This window comes from Hemitrygon akajei, chromosome 2, assembly GCF_048418815.1.
Source record: "Hemitrygon akajei chromosome 2, sHemAka1.3, whole genome shotgun sequence".
Taxonomy (NCBI): Eukaryota; Metazoa; Chordata; class Chondrichthyes; order Myliobatiformes; family Dasyatidae; genus Hemitrygon; species Hemitrygon akajei.
The window spans coordinates 209,650,233-209,670,839 of NC_133125.1; the positions used below are offsets into that span (position 1 = coordinate 209,650,233).

Genomic DNA, 20,607 nt, shown 5'->3' on the forward strand with positions numbered 1-20,607 from the left:
AGGTTACTGTGGCAGGCGAGCGAGGAGATTGCTGAGCCTCTGGCGATGATCTTTGCATCATCAATGGGGACGAGAGAGGTTCTGGAGGATTCGAGGGTTGTGGATGTTGTTCCCTTATTCAAGAAAGGGAGTAGAGATAGCCTAGGAAATTATACACTAGTGAGTTTTACTTCAGTATTTGGTAAATTGATGGAGAAGATCCTGAGAGGCAGGATTTATGAACATTTGGAGAGGCATAATGTGATTAGTAATAGTCAGTATGGCTTTGTGAAAGGCAGGTCGTGCCTTATGAGCCTGGTTGAATTTTTTGAGGATGTGACGAAACACATTGATGAGGGTTGAACAGGAAATGTAGTGTATATGGATTTCAGCAAGGCATTTGATAAAGTACCCCATCCAAGGCTAATTGAGAAAGTAAGGAGGTATGGGATCCAAGAGGATGTTGCTTTGTGGATCCAGAACTGGCTTGCCCACAGAAGGCAAAGAGTGGTTGTAGATGGGTCATATTCTGCATGGAGGCCTGTGACCAGTGGTGTGCCTCAGGGATCTGTTCTGGGACCCCTACTCTTGGTGATTTTTATAAATGATCTGGATGAGGAAGTGGAGGGATGGACTAGTAAATTTGCTGATGACACAAAGGTTGGGGTGTTGTGGATAGTATGGAGGGCTGTCAGAGGTTACAACGGGACAATGATAGGATGCAAAACTGGGCTGAGAAGTGGCAGATGGAGTTCAACCCAGATAAGAGTGAGGTAGTTCATTTTGGTAGGTCAAATGTGATGACAGAATACAGTATTAACGGTGAGACTCCTGGCAGTGTGGGGGATCAGAGGGATCTTGGTGTCCGAGTCCATAGGACACTCAAAGCTGCTACTCTGCTTGACTCTGTGGTTAAGAAGGCGTACAGTGCGTTGGCCTTCATCAATTAAGGGATTGAATTTAAGAGCCGAGAGGTAATGTTGCAGCTATATAGGACCCTGGTCAGACCCCACGGTGCTCAGTTCTGGTCACATCACTACAGGAAGGATGAGAAAAACATAGAAAGGGTGCAGAGGAGATTTACAAGGATGTTGCCTGGATTGGGGAGCTGCTTTATGAGAATAGGTTGAGTGAACTTGGCCTTTTCTCCTCGGAGCGATGGAGGATGAGAGGTGACCTGATAGAGGTGTACAAGATGATGAGAGGCATTGATCATGTAGTTAGTCAGAGGCTTTTTCCCAGTGCTGAAATTGCTAGCACAAGAGGGCACAGTTTTAAGGTTCTTAGGAGCGGGTACAGAGGAGATGTCAGGGGTAAGGGTTTTTATGCAGAGAGGGGTGACTGCGTGGAATGGGCTGCTGGTGACGGTGGTGGAGGCGGATATGATAGGGTCTTTTAAGAGACTCCTGGATAGCCACATGCAGCTCAGAAAAATAGAGGGCTATGGGTAACCCTGGGTAATTCTAATATAAGGACATGTTCGGCACAGCTTTGTGGGCCGAAGGGCCTGTATTGTGCTGTTGGTTTTCCATGTTTCTATATTTTGTAACAAAGGAGATGTCCTCCATCTTAAAAGAACTGGGATTTTCTTCCTCGCCATCAATGCTGCCATCAACCGTATCTCTTTTATTTCACACACGTCTGCTCTCACTCCATCCTCCCGCCACCGTATCAGGGATAGGGTTCCTTTTGTCCTCACCTACCACCCCACCAGCCACCGCAACCAGCATATAATTCTCCATAACTTCCACCATCTCCAACGAGATCGCACCACAAAACATCTTTCCCTACCCCCTCTCCCACAATTTCTACTCTCCGCAGGGATCCCTTATCTATTGCAAGACTCCCTTATCTATTTGTCCCTCCCCACTGCTATCCCTCCTGGCACTGATCCTTGCAAGCAGAACAAGTGCTACATCTGCTCCCTCACTACCCTTGAGGGCCCCAAACAGTCCTTCCAGGTGAGGCCACACTTCACCTGTGAGTCCATCAGGGTCATATACTTTGTCCAGTACACTCAGTGTGGCCTTCTGTATATCGGTGGCACCCAACACAGACAGGGAGACTGTTTCACTGAGCGGGATCTCCCAACAGCCACCCATTTTCATTCCACTTCCCATTTCAGTTCCGGTATGACCATCCGTGGCCTCCTACACTGTCGTGATGAGGCCGCTAATTTTTGGACCTTTGCTGTTTCCTAGCCTTTGGCCCTCCCTCTCTGATATCACTGTTGCCCATCTCTTCCCCTTGATAAAAATAATGCCTTTTGTTTTCAGCAAACATGCTGTGATAGAAAGTGAATGGCGATGGATTTGTAAAGTTAGAAAAACAAATGCAGAACATTAACACAGACAAAATTTGGAATGTTTGTGAATATTATTGAACAAGGTTTCTAAAGGATGTTGTCATTCAATTAAACATTGCACAAGATAAAATAATGGTAATATCTGTATGTTAATGTATGCAAAATATAATGATTCATATTCAAAAACCATGCAATTTTTTTTACTAGGGGATCTTTGTTTTCCACCCATCTCACAAACATGGAACAAATATATCTCGCTGTGTGTTTACTTCCTGCGGTTCTCTATTCTGCACATGGTAAGCACCTCTGGCATTCATTTATTTTCCATTATTAGTGGACAGTGTTTCAAAGTCTAACGAATAATTGAGTCATAGTGTTACAGAACACTGCAGCAGAGAAACAGACCCTTCAACCCATCTGATCTCTGCCAAACTGTTATGCTGCCTAGTCCCATTGACTGCACATGGAGCAAAACCCTCTATACCCCTCCCATCCATTTATGTGTCCAAATTGTAAAAATATTACAATCCAACCTGCATCCACCACTTCTCTGTAGCTCATTCCACACTCGCGCCACCCTCTGAGTGAAGAAGTAGTTTCCACTTAAATATTTCACCGTTCACCCTTAGCAGATGACATCTAATTCTAGCCTCACTACACCTCAGTGGAAAAAGCCAGCTTGCATTTACCCTCCGTGTACCTCACAATTTTGTATGCCCCTGTCAAATCTCCAATCATTCTCATCTGTTCCATGAAAATAAGTCCTAACCTATTCACTCTATCTCTAACTCATGGCCTTGAGTCCTGGCAACATCTCTGTAAAAGTTTCTCTGTACTCATTCAGTCTTATTGATATCCACGACCAGAACTAAACACAATAATTTTGCCTTACCAACGTCTTATACAACTTCAACATGACACCCTAACTCCTTTTCTCAATACTCTCTGTATTAAGACCCTATCGTGCTGCTGCCATCAGGTAGAAGGTACAAGAGCCTCAGGACTCGCACCACCAGGTTCAAGAGTAGTTACCACCCCTCAGCCTTCAGGGTCTTGACTAAAAGGGAATAGCCACACTCAACCTCACTTGCCCCATAATTGAAATGAACCCACAACCAGTGATCTCGCTTTCAAGGACTTTTTATCTCATGTTCTCAAAGTCAAATTTATTGTCAGAGTACATGCAAGCCTGAGATTCATTTATTTATTCTATTTATTTGTATCTGCAGTTGCACAGTTTGTTACCTTCTGCACTCTGGTTTATTCTTCATTGATCCTGTTACAGAATCTGAATGAGATTATCGCCAGCGTACGTAGAGAAATTTGTAAACTTTGCGGTAGCAGTACAATGCAATAGCAGGGGCATTGAGATGGAGCTCTTCAGAGACCGTGTTAGAGAGCTGCAGCTCGGTGACCTTCAGCTTGTTAGGGAAAGTGAAGCAGTGATAAACAGAAGCTACAGGGAGGTAGTACCCCAAGGTTACAGGAGACAGATAACTGGGTGACTGTCAGGAGAGGGAAGGGAAGCACCCCTAGGGCCGTACCCCTCAACAATAAGAACTCCATTTTGAGTACTGTTTGGGGGGGGGGGGGTAGAACCTACCTGGGGGAAGCAACAGTGACCGTGCCTCTGGCACAAATTCTGGCCCTGTGGCTCAGAAGGATAGGGAACCAAAGAGAATGGCAGCAATAATAGCGGACTCGATAGTCAGGGAGACAGATCGGTGATTCTGTGGATGCAAAAAGGACACTCGGATGGTAGGTTGCCTGCCAGGTGCCAGAGTCTGCCACGTTTCTGACGCATCCACAATATCCTGAAAAGGGAGGTGGAGCTGCCAGAAGTTGTGGTACATATTGGTACTAATGACATAAGTAGAAAAAGGAAGGAGATCCTGAAAAAAGAATACAGGATGTTCAGAAGGAACATATAGTACAGCACTGTATAGGCCATCGGCCCACAATGTTGTGCCAACCCTTAAACCCTGCCTTCCATATAATCCTCCACCTTAAATTCCAACATATATCTGTCTAGTAGTCTCTTAAATTTCACTAGTGTATTTGCCCCCACCACTGACTCAGGCAGTGCATTCCATTCACCAACCACTCTCTGAGTAAAAAACCTTCCTCTAATATCCCCCTTGAACTTCCCACCCCTTACCTTAAAGCCATGTCCTCTTGTACTGAGCAGTGGTGCCCTGGGGAAGAGGCACTGGCTGTACACTCTATCTATTCTGCTTAATAACTTGTATACCTCTATCATGTCTCCTCTCATCCTCCTTCTCTCCAGAGCGTAAAACCCTAGCTCCCTTAATCTCTGATCATAATGCATACCCTCTAAACCAGGCAGCATCCTGGTAAACAACACACACAAAATGCTGGTGGAACACAGCAGGCCAGGCAGCATCTTTAAGCAGAAGCACTGTCGACGTTTCGGGCTGAGACCCTTCATCAGGACTAACTGAAAGGAAAGATAGTTAGAGATTTGAAAGTAGTGGGGGGAGGGGGAAATGCGAAATGATAGGAGTAGACCGGAGGGGGTGGGATGAAGCTAAGAGCTGGGAAGGTGATTGGCGAAAGTGATACAGAGCTGGAGAAGGGAAAGGATCATGGGACAGGAGGCCTCGGGAGAAAGAAAGGAGTGGGGGGGAGAACAGGGAGATGGAGAACAGGCAAACAACTAAATATGTCAGGGATGGGGTAAGAAGGGGAGGAGGGGCATTAACGGAAGTTAGAGAAGTCAATGTTCATGCCATCAGGTTGGAGGCTACCCAGCCGGTATATAAGGTGTTGTTCCTCCAACCTGAGTTTGGATTCATTTTGACAATAGAGGAGGCCATGGATAGACATATCAGAAGGGGAATGGGACGTGGAATTAAAATGTGTGGCCACTGGGAGATCCTGCTTTCTCTGGCAGACCGAACGTAGGTGTTCAGCTAAACGGTCTCCCAGTCTGCGTCGGGTCTCACCAATATATAAAAGGCCACACCGGGAGCACCAGACGCAGTATACCACACCAGCCGACTCACAGGTGAAGTGTCGCCTCACCTGGAAGGACTGTCTGGGGTCCTGAATGGTGGTGAGGGAGGAAGTGTAAGGGCAGGTGTAGCACTTGTTCCGCTTACAAGGATAAGTGCCAGGAGGGAGATCGGTGGGAAGGGATGGGGGGGACGAGTGGACAAAGGAGTCGCGTAGGGAGCGATCCCTGTGGAAAGCAGAAAGAGGGAGGGAGGGAAAGATGTGCTTGGTAGTAGGATCCCGTTGGAGGTGGCAGAAGTTAAGGAGAATTATACGTTGGACCTGGAGGCTTATTACCTTTCCTTTCAGTTAGTCCTGACCAAGGGTCTCGGCCGGAAATGTCGACAGTGCTTCTCCCTATAGATGCTGCCTGGCCTGCTGTGTTCCACCAACATTTTGTGTGTGTTGTTTGAATTTCCAGCATCTGCAGATTTCCTCGTGTTAGCATCCTGGTAAATCTCCCCTGTCCCCTTTCAAATGCTTCCACATCCTTCCTATAGTGAGGCGACCAGAACTGGACACAGTACTCCAAGTGTGGCCTAACTAGAGTTTTATAGAGCTGCATTATTACCTCATGACTCTTAAACTCTACCCCTTGACTTATGAAAGCTAACACCCCATAAGATTTCTTAACTACCCTATCTACCTGTGAGGCAACTTTCAGGGATCTGTGGACATGTACCCCCAGATCCCTCTGCTCCTCCATACTACCAAGTATCCTGCCAATTACTTTGTACTCTGCCTTGGCGTTTGTCCTTCCAAAGTGTACCACCTCACACTTCTCCGGGTTGAACTCCATCTGCCACTTCTCAGCCCACTTCTGCATCCTATCAATGTCTCTCTGCAATCTTCGACAATCCTCTACACTATCCACAACATCACCAACCTTTGTGTCGTCTGCAAACTCCACCCTTCTACCCCCACATCCAGGTCGTTAATAAAAATCACAAAATCAGAGGTCCCAGAACCGATCCTTGTGGGACACCACTAGTCACAACCCTCCAATCCGAGTGTACTCCCTCCACCACGACCCTCTGCTTTCAGCAGGCAAGCCAGTTCTGAATCCACCTGGCCAAACTTCCCTGGATCCCATGCCTTCTGACTTGCTGAATAAGCCTACCTTTTGGAACCTTGTCAAATGCCTTACTAAAATCCTTGTAGATCACATCCACTACACTAACCTCATCTATATGCCTGGTCACCTCCTCAATCAGGCTTGTTAGACACGATCTGCCCTTCACAAATCCATGCTGACTGTCCCTGATCAGACCAGGATTCTCTAAATGCCTGTAGATCCTATCTCTAAGAATCTTTTCCAACAGCTTTCCCACCAAGATGCAATGCTCACTGGTCTATAATTACCCGGACTATCACAACTACCTTTTTTGAAAAAGGGGACAACATTTGCCTTCCTCCAATCTTCCGGTACCATTCCTGTGGACAATGAGGACGTAAAGGTCCTAGCCATAGGCTCAGCAATCTCTTCCTTCACCTTGTGGAGCAGCCTGGTGAATATTCCGTCAGGCCCCGGGGACTTATCCGTCCTAATGTACTTTAACAACTCCAACACCTCCTCTCCCTTAATATCAACATGCTCCAGAACATCAACCTCACTCATATTGTCCTCACTGTCATCAAATTCCCTCTCATTGGTGAATACCAAAGAGAAGTATTCATTGAGGACCTCGCTCACTTCCACAGCCTCCAGGCACATCTTCCCACCTTTATCTCTAATCGGTCCTACCTTCACTCCTGCCATCCTTTTGTTCTTTACACAATTGAAGAATGCCTTGGGGTTTTCATTTACCATACTCACCAAGGCCTTTTCATGCCCCTTTCTTGCTCTCCCCAGCCCCTTCTTAAGTTCCTTTCTTGCTACCCTATATTCCTCAATAGACCTATCTGATCCTTGCTTCCTAAACCTCATGTATGCTGCCTTCTTCCACCTGACTAGATTTTCCACTTCTCTTGTCACCCATGGTTCCTTCACCCTACCATTCTTTATCTTCCTCAGCGGGACAAATTTTATCCCTAACATCCTGCAAGAGATCCTTAAACATCGACCACATGTCCATAGTACATTTCCCTGCAGAAACATCATCTCAATTCACACCCGCAAGTTCTAGCCTTATAGCCTCATCATTTGCCCTTTCCCAATTAAAAATTTTCCTGTCCTCTCTGATTCTATCCTTTTCCATGATAATGCTAAAGGCCAGGGAGTGGTGGTCACTGTCCCCAGATGCTCACCCACTGAGAGATCTGTGACCTGACCCGGTTCGTTACCTAATACTAAATCTAGTATGGCATTCCCCCTAGTCGGCCTGTCAACATACTGTGACAGGAATCCATCCTGGACACACTTAACAAACTCTGCCCCATCTATACCCTTGGAACTAATCAGGTGCCCATCAATATTATGGAAGTTAATGTCAGCTATGATAACAACCCTGTTATTTTTGCACCTTTCCAAAATCTGCTCCTCTGTATCTCTGCTGCTACCAGGGGGCCTATAGAATACTCCCAATAGAGTAACTGCTCCCTTCCTGTTCCTGACTTCCACCCATAATGACTCAAGAGAGGATCCTGCTGCATTACCCACCCTTTCTGTAGCTGTAATAGTATCCCTGACCAGTAATGCCACCCCTCCTCCCCTTTCCCCCCTCTCTATCCCTTTTAAAACACTGAACTCCAGGAATATTGAGAATCCATTCCTGCCCTGGTACCAGCCAAGTCTCTGTAATGGCCACTACATCATAATTCCATGTATGTATCCAAGCTCTCAGTTCATCACCTTTGTTCCTGATGCCGCTTGCATTAAAGTACATGCACTTTAGCCCTTCTGCCTTACTAACTTTACACCCTTTATTCTGCTTCTCTTTCCTCAATGCTTCTTTATAAGTTAGATCTGGCTTTACTCCATGCACTTCTTCCACTGCTCTATCGCTCCGGGTCCCATCCCACTTGCAAATTAGTTTAAACCCTCCCGAACCATGCTAGCAAACCTACCAGCAAGGATATTGCTCCCCTTCAAGTTCAGGTGCAACCCATCCAATCTGTACAGTCCCACCTTCCCCAGAAGAGATCCCAATGATCCAAAAGTCTAAAACCCTGCCCCCTGCACCAACTCCTCAGCCACGCATTCAACTGCCATCTCCTCCAATTCTTACCATCACTATCACGTAGTATTGGCAGCAATCCTGAGAACGCCACCCTTGAGGTCCTGTTCTTCAGCCTTCTGCCTAGTTCCCGAAACTCACACTTCAGGACCTCATCCCTCTTCCTGCCTATGTCATTGGTCCCAACATGTATCACGACTTCTGGTTGCTTTCTCTCTCGTACCAGAATGTCGTGCACCCGGTCAGAGACATCCCAGACTCTGGCACCCGGAAGGCAACAAGACTTGCAGGTGTCCTTCTCACATCCACAAAATCTCCTGTCTGCACCCCTGACTATAGACTCCCCAATGACAACAGCTCTCCTCTTCTCCATCCCACCCTTCTGCACCACAGGGTCAGACTCAGTGCCAGAGGCCCTGCCACTGTGGCTCACACCTGGTAGGTCATCCCCGCCAACTGTATCCAGGACGGTAAACTTATTATTCAGGGGAATGGCTACAGGGTGCTCTGTACTACCTGTCTACTCTCCTTCGCTTTTGCCCCTCTGACTGTCACCTAATGACCTGCTTCCGGCAGCCTAGGTGTGACTACATCCCTGTAGTTCTCATCTATGACTGCCTCATTCTCCCTTATGAGTCAAAGGTCATCCAGCTGCTGCTCCAGATTCCTCACACGGCCTTCCAGATCGCCCAGCCGCAAGCACTTCTGGCAGATGTGACTCTGCTGAGCTATTCAAATCTTGATTGCACAGTCCCACTGTCAAAACTTCCAGAATCTCTCAAGTCAAAGCCTCAGAGCTCCAGTCCTTCACTGGCCCACTCACTCACTGGCTGCTTTCCACTGAGAAGCAGGACCTCAAAGGTAGTAATCTCGTGATTTCTGACTGTGCCATGAGACAGTGAGGATAGGAGTAGAATGAGGTGGCAGATAAATGCGTGGGACTTGTGCAAAAAGGATGGGTTGCACTTGAATCCGAGGGGAACCAATATACTTGCAAGCTGACTTATTACAGCTGTTGGGAGTGATTTAATCTAATACGGCAGGGGAATGGGAACTAGTATGTTAGAGCAGAGGATGAGCTGGAAGATTTACTAGTAGATGATGGATATAAGGAAGGACAAGCCAATGAGAGGGTACAAATGCAGAGCAAAGAGGTAAGTTGTACCACAGAGGCAAAATTTAAAAGGGCAAAGAATAGAGGACATTAAAGTGCTGTATTTGAATGCACATAGCTTTTGGAATAAGGTGGACGAACACATGGCACAATGGTCGATATGATGTTATGGGCATCACTGAGTCGTGGCTGGAAGAGGACCATAGTTGGGAGCTTAACATCAAAGCATATACTTTGTATGGAAGCAGCAGGCAGGAAGGCAAAGGCAGTGATGTAGCTCTGTTGGTACATCATTAGAAAGGGATGATATCGGGTCAGAGAATGTTGAATATTAGTGGGTGGGGTTAAGGAACTGCAAGGGTAAAAAAACTTTATGGAAATCATATATAGGTCTCCAAATAGTAGCCAAGATGTGGGGTTGAGATTGCAAAGGGAGCTGGAAAGGGCGTGTAATAAGAGTAATGTCACAATTGTAATGGGGGACTTCAATATTCAAGGGGATTGGGAAAATGAGGTTGGTGTTGGATCACAAGAAAGGGAATTTGTTGAATGCCAATGAGACGGCTTTTTGGAGCAGTTTACGCTCGAGCCTACTGGGGAAAGGCTATCTTCGACTGGGTGCTGTGTAATAACCCAGATGTTATTAGTCAGCTGCATGTAAAGGAAACTCAGGAGGCAGTGATCATAATATAATTGAATTCGTACTGCAATTTGACAGGGAGAAGCACATCTCACATGTATTAGTATCACAATAAAATACAGAGAATTACTGAGGCATGAGAGAGGAGATGGCCCAGGTGGATTGGCCGAGGATACTGATGGGGATGACAGCAGAGCAGAGGTGCCTGAAGTTTCTGGGAATGGTTGACAAGGCATGGGATAGATCAGAATCAGACTTTAATCGCCAAGTACCTATGCCGTACAAGGAATTTACTTCCGGCAGATGTTGTCTCTCTGCTCATAACAATAATAATGATAGATATAAATGAAAATATAAATTATACATACAGGTAGTGCAATCCAAGTAATAGTTAGCCGACAGTTAACCGGCAGTTAACTGTTCAGCAAAGTGGCCGCACGGAAGCAGATCAAACAGTCCGTGCACAGGATGGGAGGAGTCCTTTATGATGTTCCCCGCCCTCTTCTTCAACCTGGAAGAGTACAGGTCCACAATAGAGGGCAGGGATATGTCCCACAGAGGAAGAAATTCTCAAATGGCAGGGATAGGCAGCCGTGGCTGACAGGGGAAGTTAAGGACTGCAGAAATGCCAAGGAAAGGGTGTACAAGGTAGCAAAAGTTGGATGATTGGGAAGCTTTTAAAATCCAACAAAAGGCAATTAAAAAAGCGGTAAGAAGGGGAAAAGATGAAATATGAGGGCAGACTAATGAGTAATATAAAGCAGGGTACTAAAAGTTGATTTTTTTCAGCTATATAAAGAGTAAAAGGGAGGTGAGAGCTGATATTGAACCACTGGAAAATGATGCTGGTGAGGTAGTAAAGGAGGACAAAGAAATGACAGATGAACTTAATGGGTACTTTGCATCTGTCTTCGCTGTGGAAGACACTAGGAGTGTGCCAGTGGTCCATGAGTGTCAGGGAGCAAGAGTGAGTGCCATTGCTATTATAAAGGTAAAAGTGCTGGGCAAACTCAATGGTCCTAAGGTTGATGAGACACCTGGACCAGATGGACTACATCCCAGAGTCCAGAGGGAGGCTTGGAAGAGATAACAGATGCATTGGTCATGATCTTTCAAGAATCACTTGATTCTGGCATGGTCCCAGATGACTGGAAGATTGCAAATGTCACTTCACTCTTTCAGAAGGGAGGAAGGCAAAAGAAAGGAAATTACAGGCCAGTTAGCCTAAACTCAGTGGGTGGAAAAGTGTTGAAGGCCATTTTTAAAGATGAGGCTTTGGAGTATTTAAAGATTAATGATAATTATGTCGAAGGCTTCTGTGAAGGAAAGTCTTGCCTAACAAATCTATTTGAGTTCTTTGAGGAAGTAACAAGCAGGTGGACAAAGGAGAGGCAGTGGATGTCACTTACTTGGACTTTCACAAAGCTTTTGATAAGCTGCCACACATGAGGCTGCTTTAGATAAAATCCTGTGGCGTTACAGGAAAGATTCTGGCATAGACAGAGGAATGGCTGACAGGCAGGAGGCAGCGAGTGGAGTAAAAGGGGACTTTTCTTGTTGGCTGCCAGTGACTAGTGGTGTTAAAACATAGAAACATATATGCAGTGCTGAACATATACTTACTCTAGAAATTACCTAGGAATACCAATCTCCCTCTGTTTTTCTAAGCTCCATGTACCTATCCAGAAGCCTCTAAAAAGACCCTATTGTGTCCGCCAATAGGGTCTTTTAAGACCTACAGTGTTTCTCAGGGGTCAGAATTGGGAACCGCCGCTTTTCACATTGTTTGTCAATGGTTTGCATAATGCAGTTGATGGATTTGTGGCAAAGTTTGCAGACGATGATATGAAGATAGGTGCAGGGGTAGGTAGTGCTGAGGAAACAATGCGATTGCAGCAAGACTTCAACAAATTGGAAGAATGGGCAAAAAGTGTGGCAGATGTTGGGAACTGTATGGTGATGCGTTTTATTAAAAGGAGCAATAGTTTCTGAATGGGAGAAGGTTCAAACATCAGAGGTGCAGAGGGACTGAGGAGTCCTCATGCACATAAATAAAGATATGGAACGGTTTAGAGTATCCTTGTGAATATTTTATTGTGAATAAAGTGCATTTTGATAAAATAATTAAACTTGTCGGCAGTGTCCAGTATAGGGGAGAACTGGCCTTCCAGTGGAGCCAAGACAGATATGGGTGGGCATGCGGGGAGAAGTCAGAACGCTTTTTCACAGGAAGGGTGGAGAAATTAGGACGACCAAGAATTAATTTTTTTCCACACTGATGGATAATGTCCAGTCCTGTACTTTGTCCTGCAGACACCTGTCAGTCATCGTCACCTCTCCTCACAACACAATATTCACTCTACATCTCCAAATTGCATGGAATTACATTCTAGTCTGACTCACGTTAGCTTGCGATCAAAATAAATAAATAAACAAACAAATAAGTAAACATAGAAAACCTACAGCACAACACAGGCCCTTCGGCCCTTAATGCTGTGCCGAACATGTAATTACTTTAGAAATTACCGAGGGTTACATATAACCCTCTATTTTTCTAAGCCCCATGTATCTATTCAGGAGCCTCTTAAAAGATGCTATCGTATCCACCCCCACCATTGTCGAAGGCAGCCTATTCCACTCACCACCCTCTATGTAAAAAAACTTACCCCTGACATCTCCTCTGCATCTACTTCCAAGCACCTTAAAACTGTGCCCTCTCATGTTAACCATCTCAGCCTTGGGAAGAAGCCTCCGACTATCCACATGATCAATGCCTCTCATAAATTTATACACCTCTATAAGGTCACCACTCATCCTCAGTCGCCCCAAGGAGAAAGACTGAGTTCACTCAACCTGTTTTCATAAGGCATGCTCCCCAATCCAGGCAACATCCTTGTAAATCCACTGTGCACCCTTTCTATATTTTCCACATCCTTCCTGTAGTGAGGTGACCAGAACTGAGCACAGTACTCCAAGTGGGGTCTGACCAGGGTCCTATACAGCTGCAACATTACCTTTCAGCTCTTAAACTCAATCCTATGATAGATAAAGGCCAATGCACCATATGCCTTCTTAACCACAAAGTCAACCTGCGCAGCAGCTTTGAGTGTCCTTTGGACTCGGACCCCAAGATCCCTGTGATTCTCCACACTGCCAAGAGTCTTACAATTAATACTATATTCTGCCTTCATATTTGACCTACCAAAATGAACCGCCTCACACTTATCTGAATTGAACTCCATCTGCCACTTCTCAGCCCAGTTTTGTATCCTATCAATGTCCTGCCACAATCTCTGACAGCCCTCCACACTATCCACAACACCCCCAACCATTGTGTCATCAGCAAATTTACTAACCCATCCTTCCACTTACTCATCCAGGTCATTTATAAAAATCATGAAGAGTAAGGGTCCTAGAACAGATCCCTGAGGCACACCACTGGCGACCGAACTCCATGCGGAATATGACCCATCTACAACCACTTTTCGCCTTCTGTGGGCAAGCCAGTTCTGGATCCACAAAACAATGTCCCCTTGGATCCCATGCATCCTTACTTTCTCAATAAGCCTTGCATGGGGTATCTTATCAAATGCCTTGCTGAAATCCATATACACTACATCTACCTTAATCAATGTGTTTAGTCACATCCTCAAAAAATTCAATCAGGCTCATAAGGCACGACCTGCTTTTAACAAAGCCATGCTGACTATTCCTAATCATATTGTGCCTCACCAAATGTTCATAAATCCTGCCTTTCAGGATCTTCTCCTTCAACTTACCAATGAAGTAAGACTCACTGGTCTATAATTTCCTGGGCTATCCCTCCTCCCTTTCTTGAATAAGGGAACAACATCCGTAACCCTCTAATCCTCCGGAATCCCTCCCATCCTCATTGATGATGCAAAGACCATTGCCAGAGTCTCAGCAATCTCCTCCCTCACCTCCCAGAGCTGCCTGGGGTATATCTCATCCGGTCCCGGAGACTTATCCAACCTGATGCTTTCCAAAAGTTCCAGCACATCCTCTTCCTTTATATCTACATGTTCAAGCATTTCGGTCTGCTGTAAGTCATTTCCCTATGATTGCAAAGATCCTTTTCCATAGTGAATACTGAATCAAAGTATTCATTAAGTACCTCTGTTATCTCTTCCGGTTCCTTACACTCTTTTCTACTGTCACACTTTATTGGTCCTATTCTCTCATGTCTTATCCTCTTGCTCTTCACATACTTGTAGAATGTCTTGGTGTTTTCCATAGTCCTGTCCACCGAGGCCTTACCATGGCCCCTTCTGGCTCTCCTAATTTAATTCTTAAGCTCCTTCCTGCTAACCTTATAATCTTCTAGATCTCTATCATTACCTAGTTTTTTGAACCTTTCGTAAGCTCTTCTTTTCTTCTTGACTAGATTTACAACAGCCTTTGTACACCACGGTTACCATCCTTTCCCTGTCTCATTGGAACGTTCCTATGCAGAACTCCTCGCAAATATCCCCTGAGCATTTGCCACATTTCTTCCATACATTTCCCCGAGAACATCTGTTTCCAATTTATGCTTCTAAATCCCTGCCTGATAGCCTCATATTACCCCTTACTCCAATAAACGCTTGGTTCTTGCAAGATTATTACTAATCTCTTCAGCCACCACTTTCAGAACCATCTGACCAGATGACTTGTCTACCTCCAGACCTTAAAGTTTCCTGAGAATCTTCTCTAGTTCTGGTAACTTAATACACTTCATCACCCCACCACCTGGAACTTCCACCAAACTGCTAGTGTCTTCCACAGTGAAGACTGACTCAAATTATTTATTCAGTTTGTCCACCATTTTATTGTACCCAATTACTCCCTCCCCAGCATTGTTTTCCTGTATTCCAGTATCTGCTCTCCCCTCTCTTTTATACTTTATGTATCTAAAGAAACTCATAGTATTATAGGACTCACATGATAAACAGAGGGCTGTGGGTAACCCTAGGTAATTTCTAAGGTAAGGACATGTTCGGCACAGCTTTGTGGGCCGAAGGGCCTGTATTGTGCTGTAGTTTTTCTGTGTTTCTATAAATGCAGAATTTTTTTTTGTTTGGGGTGTCCAAAACCACGGGTCACAATAAAGGAAAGTTCATTCTTGGCAAAGGCAAAAAGAATTATTTTCCTCTCACAGGCAGGGTGGTGATAGTTTTGAAATATGCACCCAAGAGGGTTCTGGTAGAATATTTAAGCCATAGGTTCAGCCGTGACCTTATAGAATGATAGAGCAGATATGAGGGGCCAAATGGCCTACTACAACCACTTCTTACATTGTTATGTGTGTAACACACACAAAATGCTGGAGGAACTCAGCAGGCCAGGGTCTCGGTCCAAAACAGCAACTGTACACTTTTCAGTCGATGGTACCTGGCCTGCTGAGTTCCTCCAGCATTTTGTATGTGTTGCTTGGATTTCCAGCATCTGCAGATTTTATCTTGTTTGTTTTTACATGGGTACTGCAATTTGTCTTACTGTTCCCATTCCGACATGCCTGTCCGTGGCTTCCTCTACTGTCACAGTGAGGCCACTCGCAGGTTGGATTAGCAACACCTCATATTCCATCTGGGTAGCCTCCAGCCCGATGGTATGAACATTGATTTCTCCAGTGACGGGTAAGTTCTCCCCACTCCACTTTCTCCTTTTCCCATTCCCCATTCTGACTCCCTTCATTCCCCTTCTTCTTACATGCTCATAACCCTCTATCCGTTGCTCTTTCTCCTGTCCTTTCTCCTATGGTCCACTATCCTCTCCTCCAAGATTCATCCTTCTTCAGCCTTTATCTCTTACATGAATCTTCTCCCAGTATCTTGCTTCATCCCCTCTCACCCGGCCACCTAATCTCACCCATCATCTGTTCGCCAGTGCCCTTTCCCCTCACCCCACCTTCTCATTCTGGCTTTTTCACCCTTCCTTTCCATTCCTGATGAAATGTCTCAGCATAAGATCTTAACTGCTTATTCCCCTCCATAGATGCTGCCTGACCTGCTGAGTTCCTCCAAAATGGTATGCATGTTGCTAATGATTTCGAATATCTGCAGAACCTCATGTTTATGGTTGCTTTCCTCTTTTGTCTCTCAGATTGATAGAGAAATATTTACCAGACAAACTTGTAGAATCTTTCAGGTTAATTTTGATGCATTTAAAGTAGAAATATTTACCAGCTTGAGCCCATAATCATTTTGAGCAAAGGTATATTTTAGTTTTCCCCCAAATTAAAGATAATTATAATTAATTAATAATATATTATTGAGTGTAAGATATTTGCTGAAATTGGTCTTTCTTTTATATGTAACAGGTAAATTCCAAGTTATTGGCCCAGAGCGTCCTGTCATAGCCATCGTGGGTGAAGATGTGAGGATGGACTGTAAAGTTGTGCCAACGGAATCGAGTCACAGCATGGCACTCCAGTGGCTTAAAACAGACCTCCACTCGGCAGTTCACGAGTTCCGAGACGGAAGAGATGCAACTGCTAATCAAGATCCTGCTTACAGAGGAAGGACTGAGCTGTTCAAAGACCAAATAGATAAAGGAAATGTGTCCCTTCGAATAAAGAACATCCGAGTAGCCGATGAAGGGACATACATCTGCTCAGTTGATAATGGAATTGATTTTGAAGAAACATCTATTGTCTTGCAAGTTGCAGGTTAGTGGGCATGTCTAAAAAGTGAAAACTCACCCGTACAGATGCAATGAAAAACTTACTTGCATCACAACATCACAGAGACACAGCATCACGTAAGCAGCATTTGTCAGTAACACACCAGTTGGACAAAAATTATCCAAAACTTTTACAAGAAGAATACAGTTAGATCAAAATAAATCTCCATTTTACTGTATGGTGATCAACGTGTTCACAGTATTGCAAAACTGTGGGATTTGGGTTGTACCTGTAGGTTGGTGAGAGCAGCGTGGTAGCATAGTGGTTAGTGTAACACTATGATCAGATCCTGGTTCAAAGGTTAAATGTCCGTTGCTGTCTGAAATGAGTTTATACGTTCTCTCTGTGACCGTGTGGGATTGCACCCACATTCCAAAGGAGCGCAGATTAGTGTTAGTGAATTGTGGGCAAACTATGTGCCACAACAGTACACTCACTCTGTGAGTCATAGTAGTAGCTACATGCCTGTCTGATAGTCTCTTAAGTGACCCAAACATATCTGTCTCAACCCCCATCCTGGCAGAGCATTCTACACATCCACTACTCTCTTAAAAAAAACAACTACCCCTGAGGACATCTCCCCTATACTTTTCTGTTACTTAAAGTTAGGTCCTCTTATATCAGCCAACTTAATATTCATTCAGAAACATTTAAGAGGTTTGAAAGTTGGCAAAGCTGGGAGATTTTATTGGTAGTTCTGCATCAAGTTCACCCTAATACGTTGTTGAAGGTACATGCACGACACAGAAAATCACTACTGAGCTCCACAGACCGTTTCAAAGTTCAAAGTAAATTTATTACCTAACTACATATATGCTATCCTGAGATTCACCTTCTTGCGGAGATTCACAATAAGTAGAAAGAGACCTGCACACAACCGAGACAGACAATCAATGTGCAAAAGACAACACAATACACAAATAATAAAATAAGTAAAAACAAACAAAATAATAATAAATAAATATGTAAGCAATAAATGAGATGAAGAGTCCTTGAAAGTGAATTCATCGGTTGTGGGAGCAGTTCAGTATTGGGGTGAGTGAAGTTAGCCCTTCTGTTTCAAGAGCCTACTGTTTGAGGGGTAATTAATGTTCCTGAACTTGGTGGTGTAGATCCTGAGGCTCCTGGCCTCCTTCCTGATGGCAGCAATGAGAAGAGACAGACAGAAAGAACAATTGTTTTGGGTTCAAACTTGGCAAACTGGGGCAGTGAGAAAGCACAGCAGAGAGTGCAAAGAGTGGATCTGAACTGACAACCTTGTGCTGAACGTTACTCATGTTTTACACAAAGAGCAGTTCATCACAAATATTATTTCTAAATTTGTTTGTTGATTCATGCAGCTTTGGGATACGAACACTGGATCAACATTGGAGGATACAGAAAAAATGAAATTCAACTTGTCTGTGAATCTAATGGATGGTATCCTAAACCACTGATACAATGGATTAGTGGTGATAAAAATAATTTGACTTCAAAGTCTGAAATAAATTACAACCAGGATTCCAAAGGCCTGATAAATGCCAAGAGCAAGATTTTTGTATCAAAAGATGCAACCAACAGGTCCAGGTGTATCTTAGAGAATCAAGTACTGAAGAAAGGACAAGAAGCAACTATCGAGATAGCAGGTTTGTAAACTACCTAATGTAGTTAATCACAATTGATTTGCATAGTTAATAAATTGAACGACGAGAGACAACAAAGTAACTACACTGCCAAGATAATCTCACTCTACAAACAATCCTGTCTGCCCTTGATGGTTTTGTCTCATGCCTAATGAGGATAGGTTGAGTGAAATAGGGCTTTCCTGTTTGGAGTGAAGGAGGATAAGAGGTGACTTGATAGAGGGCCGAAGGGCTTGTACCATGATGTAATGTTCCATGTTCTGTTTTCCACAGGAAGGCTCTATAAGTAGGTTGGTCCTGGATATCAGCTCAGAGCTGAAATGTGGTGTGGTGGGATTTCTTGATTTGGATCCCCCCAGATTATTGAAGAGGGATTGTTCACACATGGACAGTGGCCAGTTGTGTCATTTATAATGTTTCCTCTGTCCATTCCAGACTGACCAGGAATAATCCTGGGGTGATGAGTCCTTGAAGCAATTGTATGAATATTTTTAACAAGCTGTTCCCCATTTGGAGCAATGAACACGGAACATGCAACGTAGAGCAGTACAGCACAATAAGGCCCTTCAGCCCACATTGCTGTGCTGACCATTTCACTCCGTGACTATTCTAACTCTTCCCTCCCATATATCCCTCGATTGTCATATTTCCCAGGAGAATCTAGGACACTGATCATCCCTTCTGTAAAGGAACTCTTTGTGATGTACTGAACTGATTATTTTGTGACTTCCAACACCATCATTTTATGTTTCTTTACAAACTACTCCTTTGTATGATCATCATAAGTTCTTACTCCTTGGTCTAACTACACCACTGTGCAGCTGGGCATTGGTCTTCCAAACCAACAGACCTTGGATAGTCAGGATGCATAACAGCAACTCCCTCCCCATCATCCTCAAGAGGGGTAACCCTCAGCACTGTGCACTGAGCCCATCACTGTACACTCTGCTCACACACAACTGCCCGACCAAACACCCGAACAATCACATTGAGCACCCACGAACCCACCCCTCCACGCCCCACTGCTTTATTATTTCCTGTCAGTCACCGTCTGTATGACACTCCTATGGCTGGCATCACTTTATGGATATACAATCTGTCTTTGCAAATAAGCTATATTATAACCATATAACCATTGTTACGTATTCAGGCAACAATAAATATATGTGAGTTAGGCAAGGGTTCTTACAACAAATAACACGTTTATTAAACACTGAAAACAAACCCCCCAAAAGTAAACAAACACTAACGTAACCGGAAAACACCTGCTGTGCGGCAGCTCAAACAGTTCTTAAAGCGATGTTGCAAAGACAGTTGTTTAAAGCGATATTGCCAAAAGTTCAAAATGCTCAGTCCATTTAAAAGGAGAGACTTTTTAAGGCAATTTAAATTCTCTTCCACGTCATTTTCCTTTGATCCCCGGCGTCGAACTCTTCCCATGTTGAATTTTTATGAAATGTAACGGCTTAAAGGCTCTGACCTTTCCTTCCACACTGTCCTCAATCTCCTGCTATCCTGCAGAGATTAACACGAGAACAGTCAACGAAATCCTTCCGAATGAGGATCACACAAGGTCGAACCCAATTCACCGTCGAAATTCGATTCTCTTCAATCTTTAACTCCCGAACTTTTATCTTCACTCTCCACAGTAAAGAAACTGCTGGCAATGACCTTTTAAACTTTAGGCATTAGATAAAACTTAATTTTTCAACTAAACTACGTCATAACATTAAATCACGCAGTGGCATGAAGTCAACATGGCAAATCCAGCCACGAACTGCCCCTCCCCACAGGGTGGGGTCCTCCTCTTATACCCTGTAAAAAAATCCTGTCACATGATCTCTACAGGCGGGAAAATGACGTCACTCCACCATCACAAGACCATTACCTCAAGTCCAGTATAACTTCAACCCCAGTCACGTGACAAGGGTACCACTGTCACGTGTCACGAGTACGTAACACCATATAAAAATTACAGCATGGAAACAGGCCATCTCGGCCCTTCTAGTCCATGCCGAATGCTTACTCTCACCTAGTCCCACCTACCTGCACTAAGCCCATAACCCTCCATTCCATTGCTGTCCATATACCTATCCAATTTTTTTTTGAATGACAAAATCGATCCTGCCTCTAC

General features: G+C 44.4%; 2 protein-coding genes across 4 annotated transcripts in view; both read left to right on the forward strand.

Annotated features, from left to right (window-relative positions):
- Positions 1-20,607, forward strand: part of LOC140720464 (zinc-binding protein A33-like) — a 348,439-nt gene that overhangs the window by 82,838 nt on the left and 244,994 nt on the right. The gene's annotated exons all lie outside the window — the stretch shown is intronic.
- The window catches only part of LOC140720410 (butyrophilin subfamily 1 member A1-like), a 51,003-nt gene that overhangs the window by 1,863 nt on the left and 28,533 nt on the right, over positions 1-20,607 (forward strand). For all 3 annotated transcript variants that reach the window (XM_073035279.1, XM_073035273.1, XM_073035266.1), the window contains exons 2-4: positions 2,492-2,580; positions 16,489-16,836; positions 18,192-18,476. In XM_073035279.1, the coding sequence (XP_072891380.1) occupies positions 2,523-2,580; positions 16,489-16,836; positions 18,192-18,476 (691 nt within the window). In that variant the 5' untranslated portion in view covers positions 2,492-2,522. The remainder of the gene's footprint in view (positions 1-2,491; positions 2,581-16,488; positions 16,837-18,191; positions 18,477-20,607) is intronic.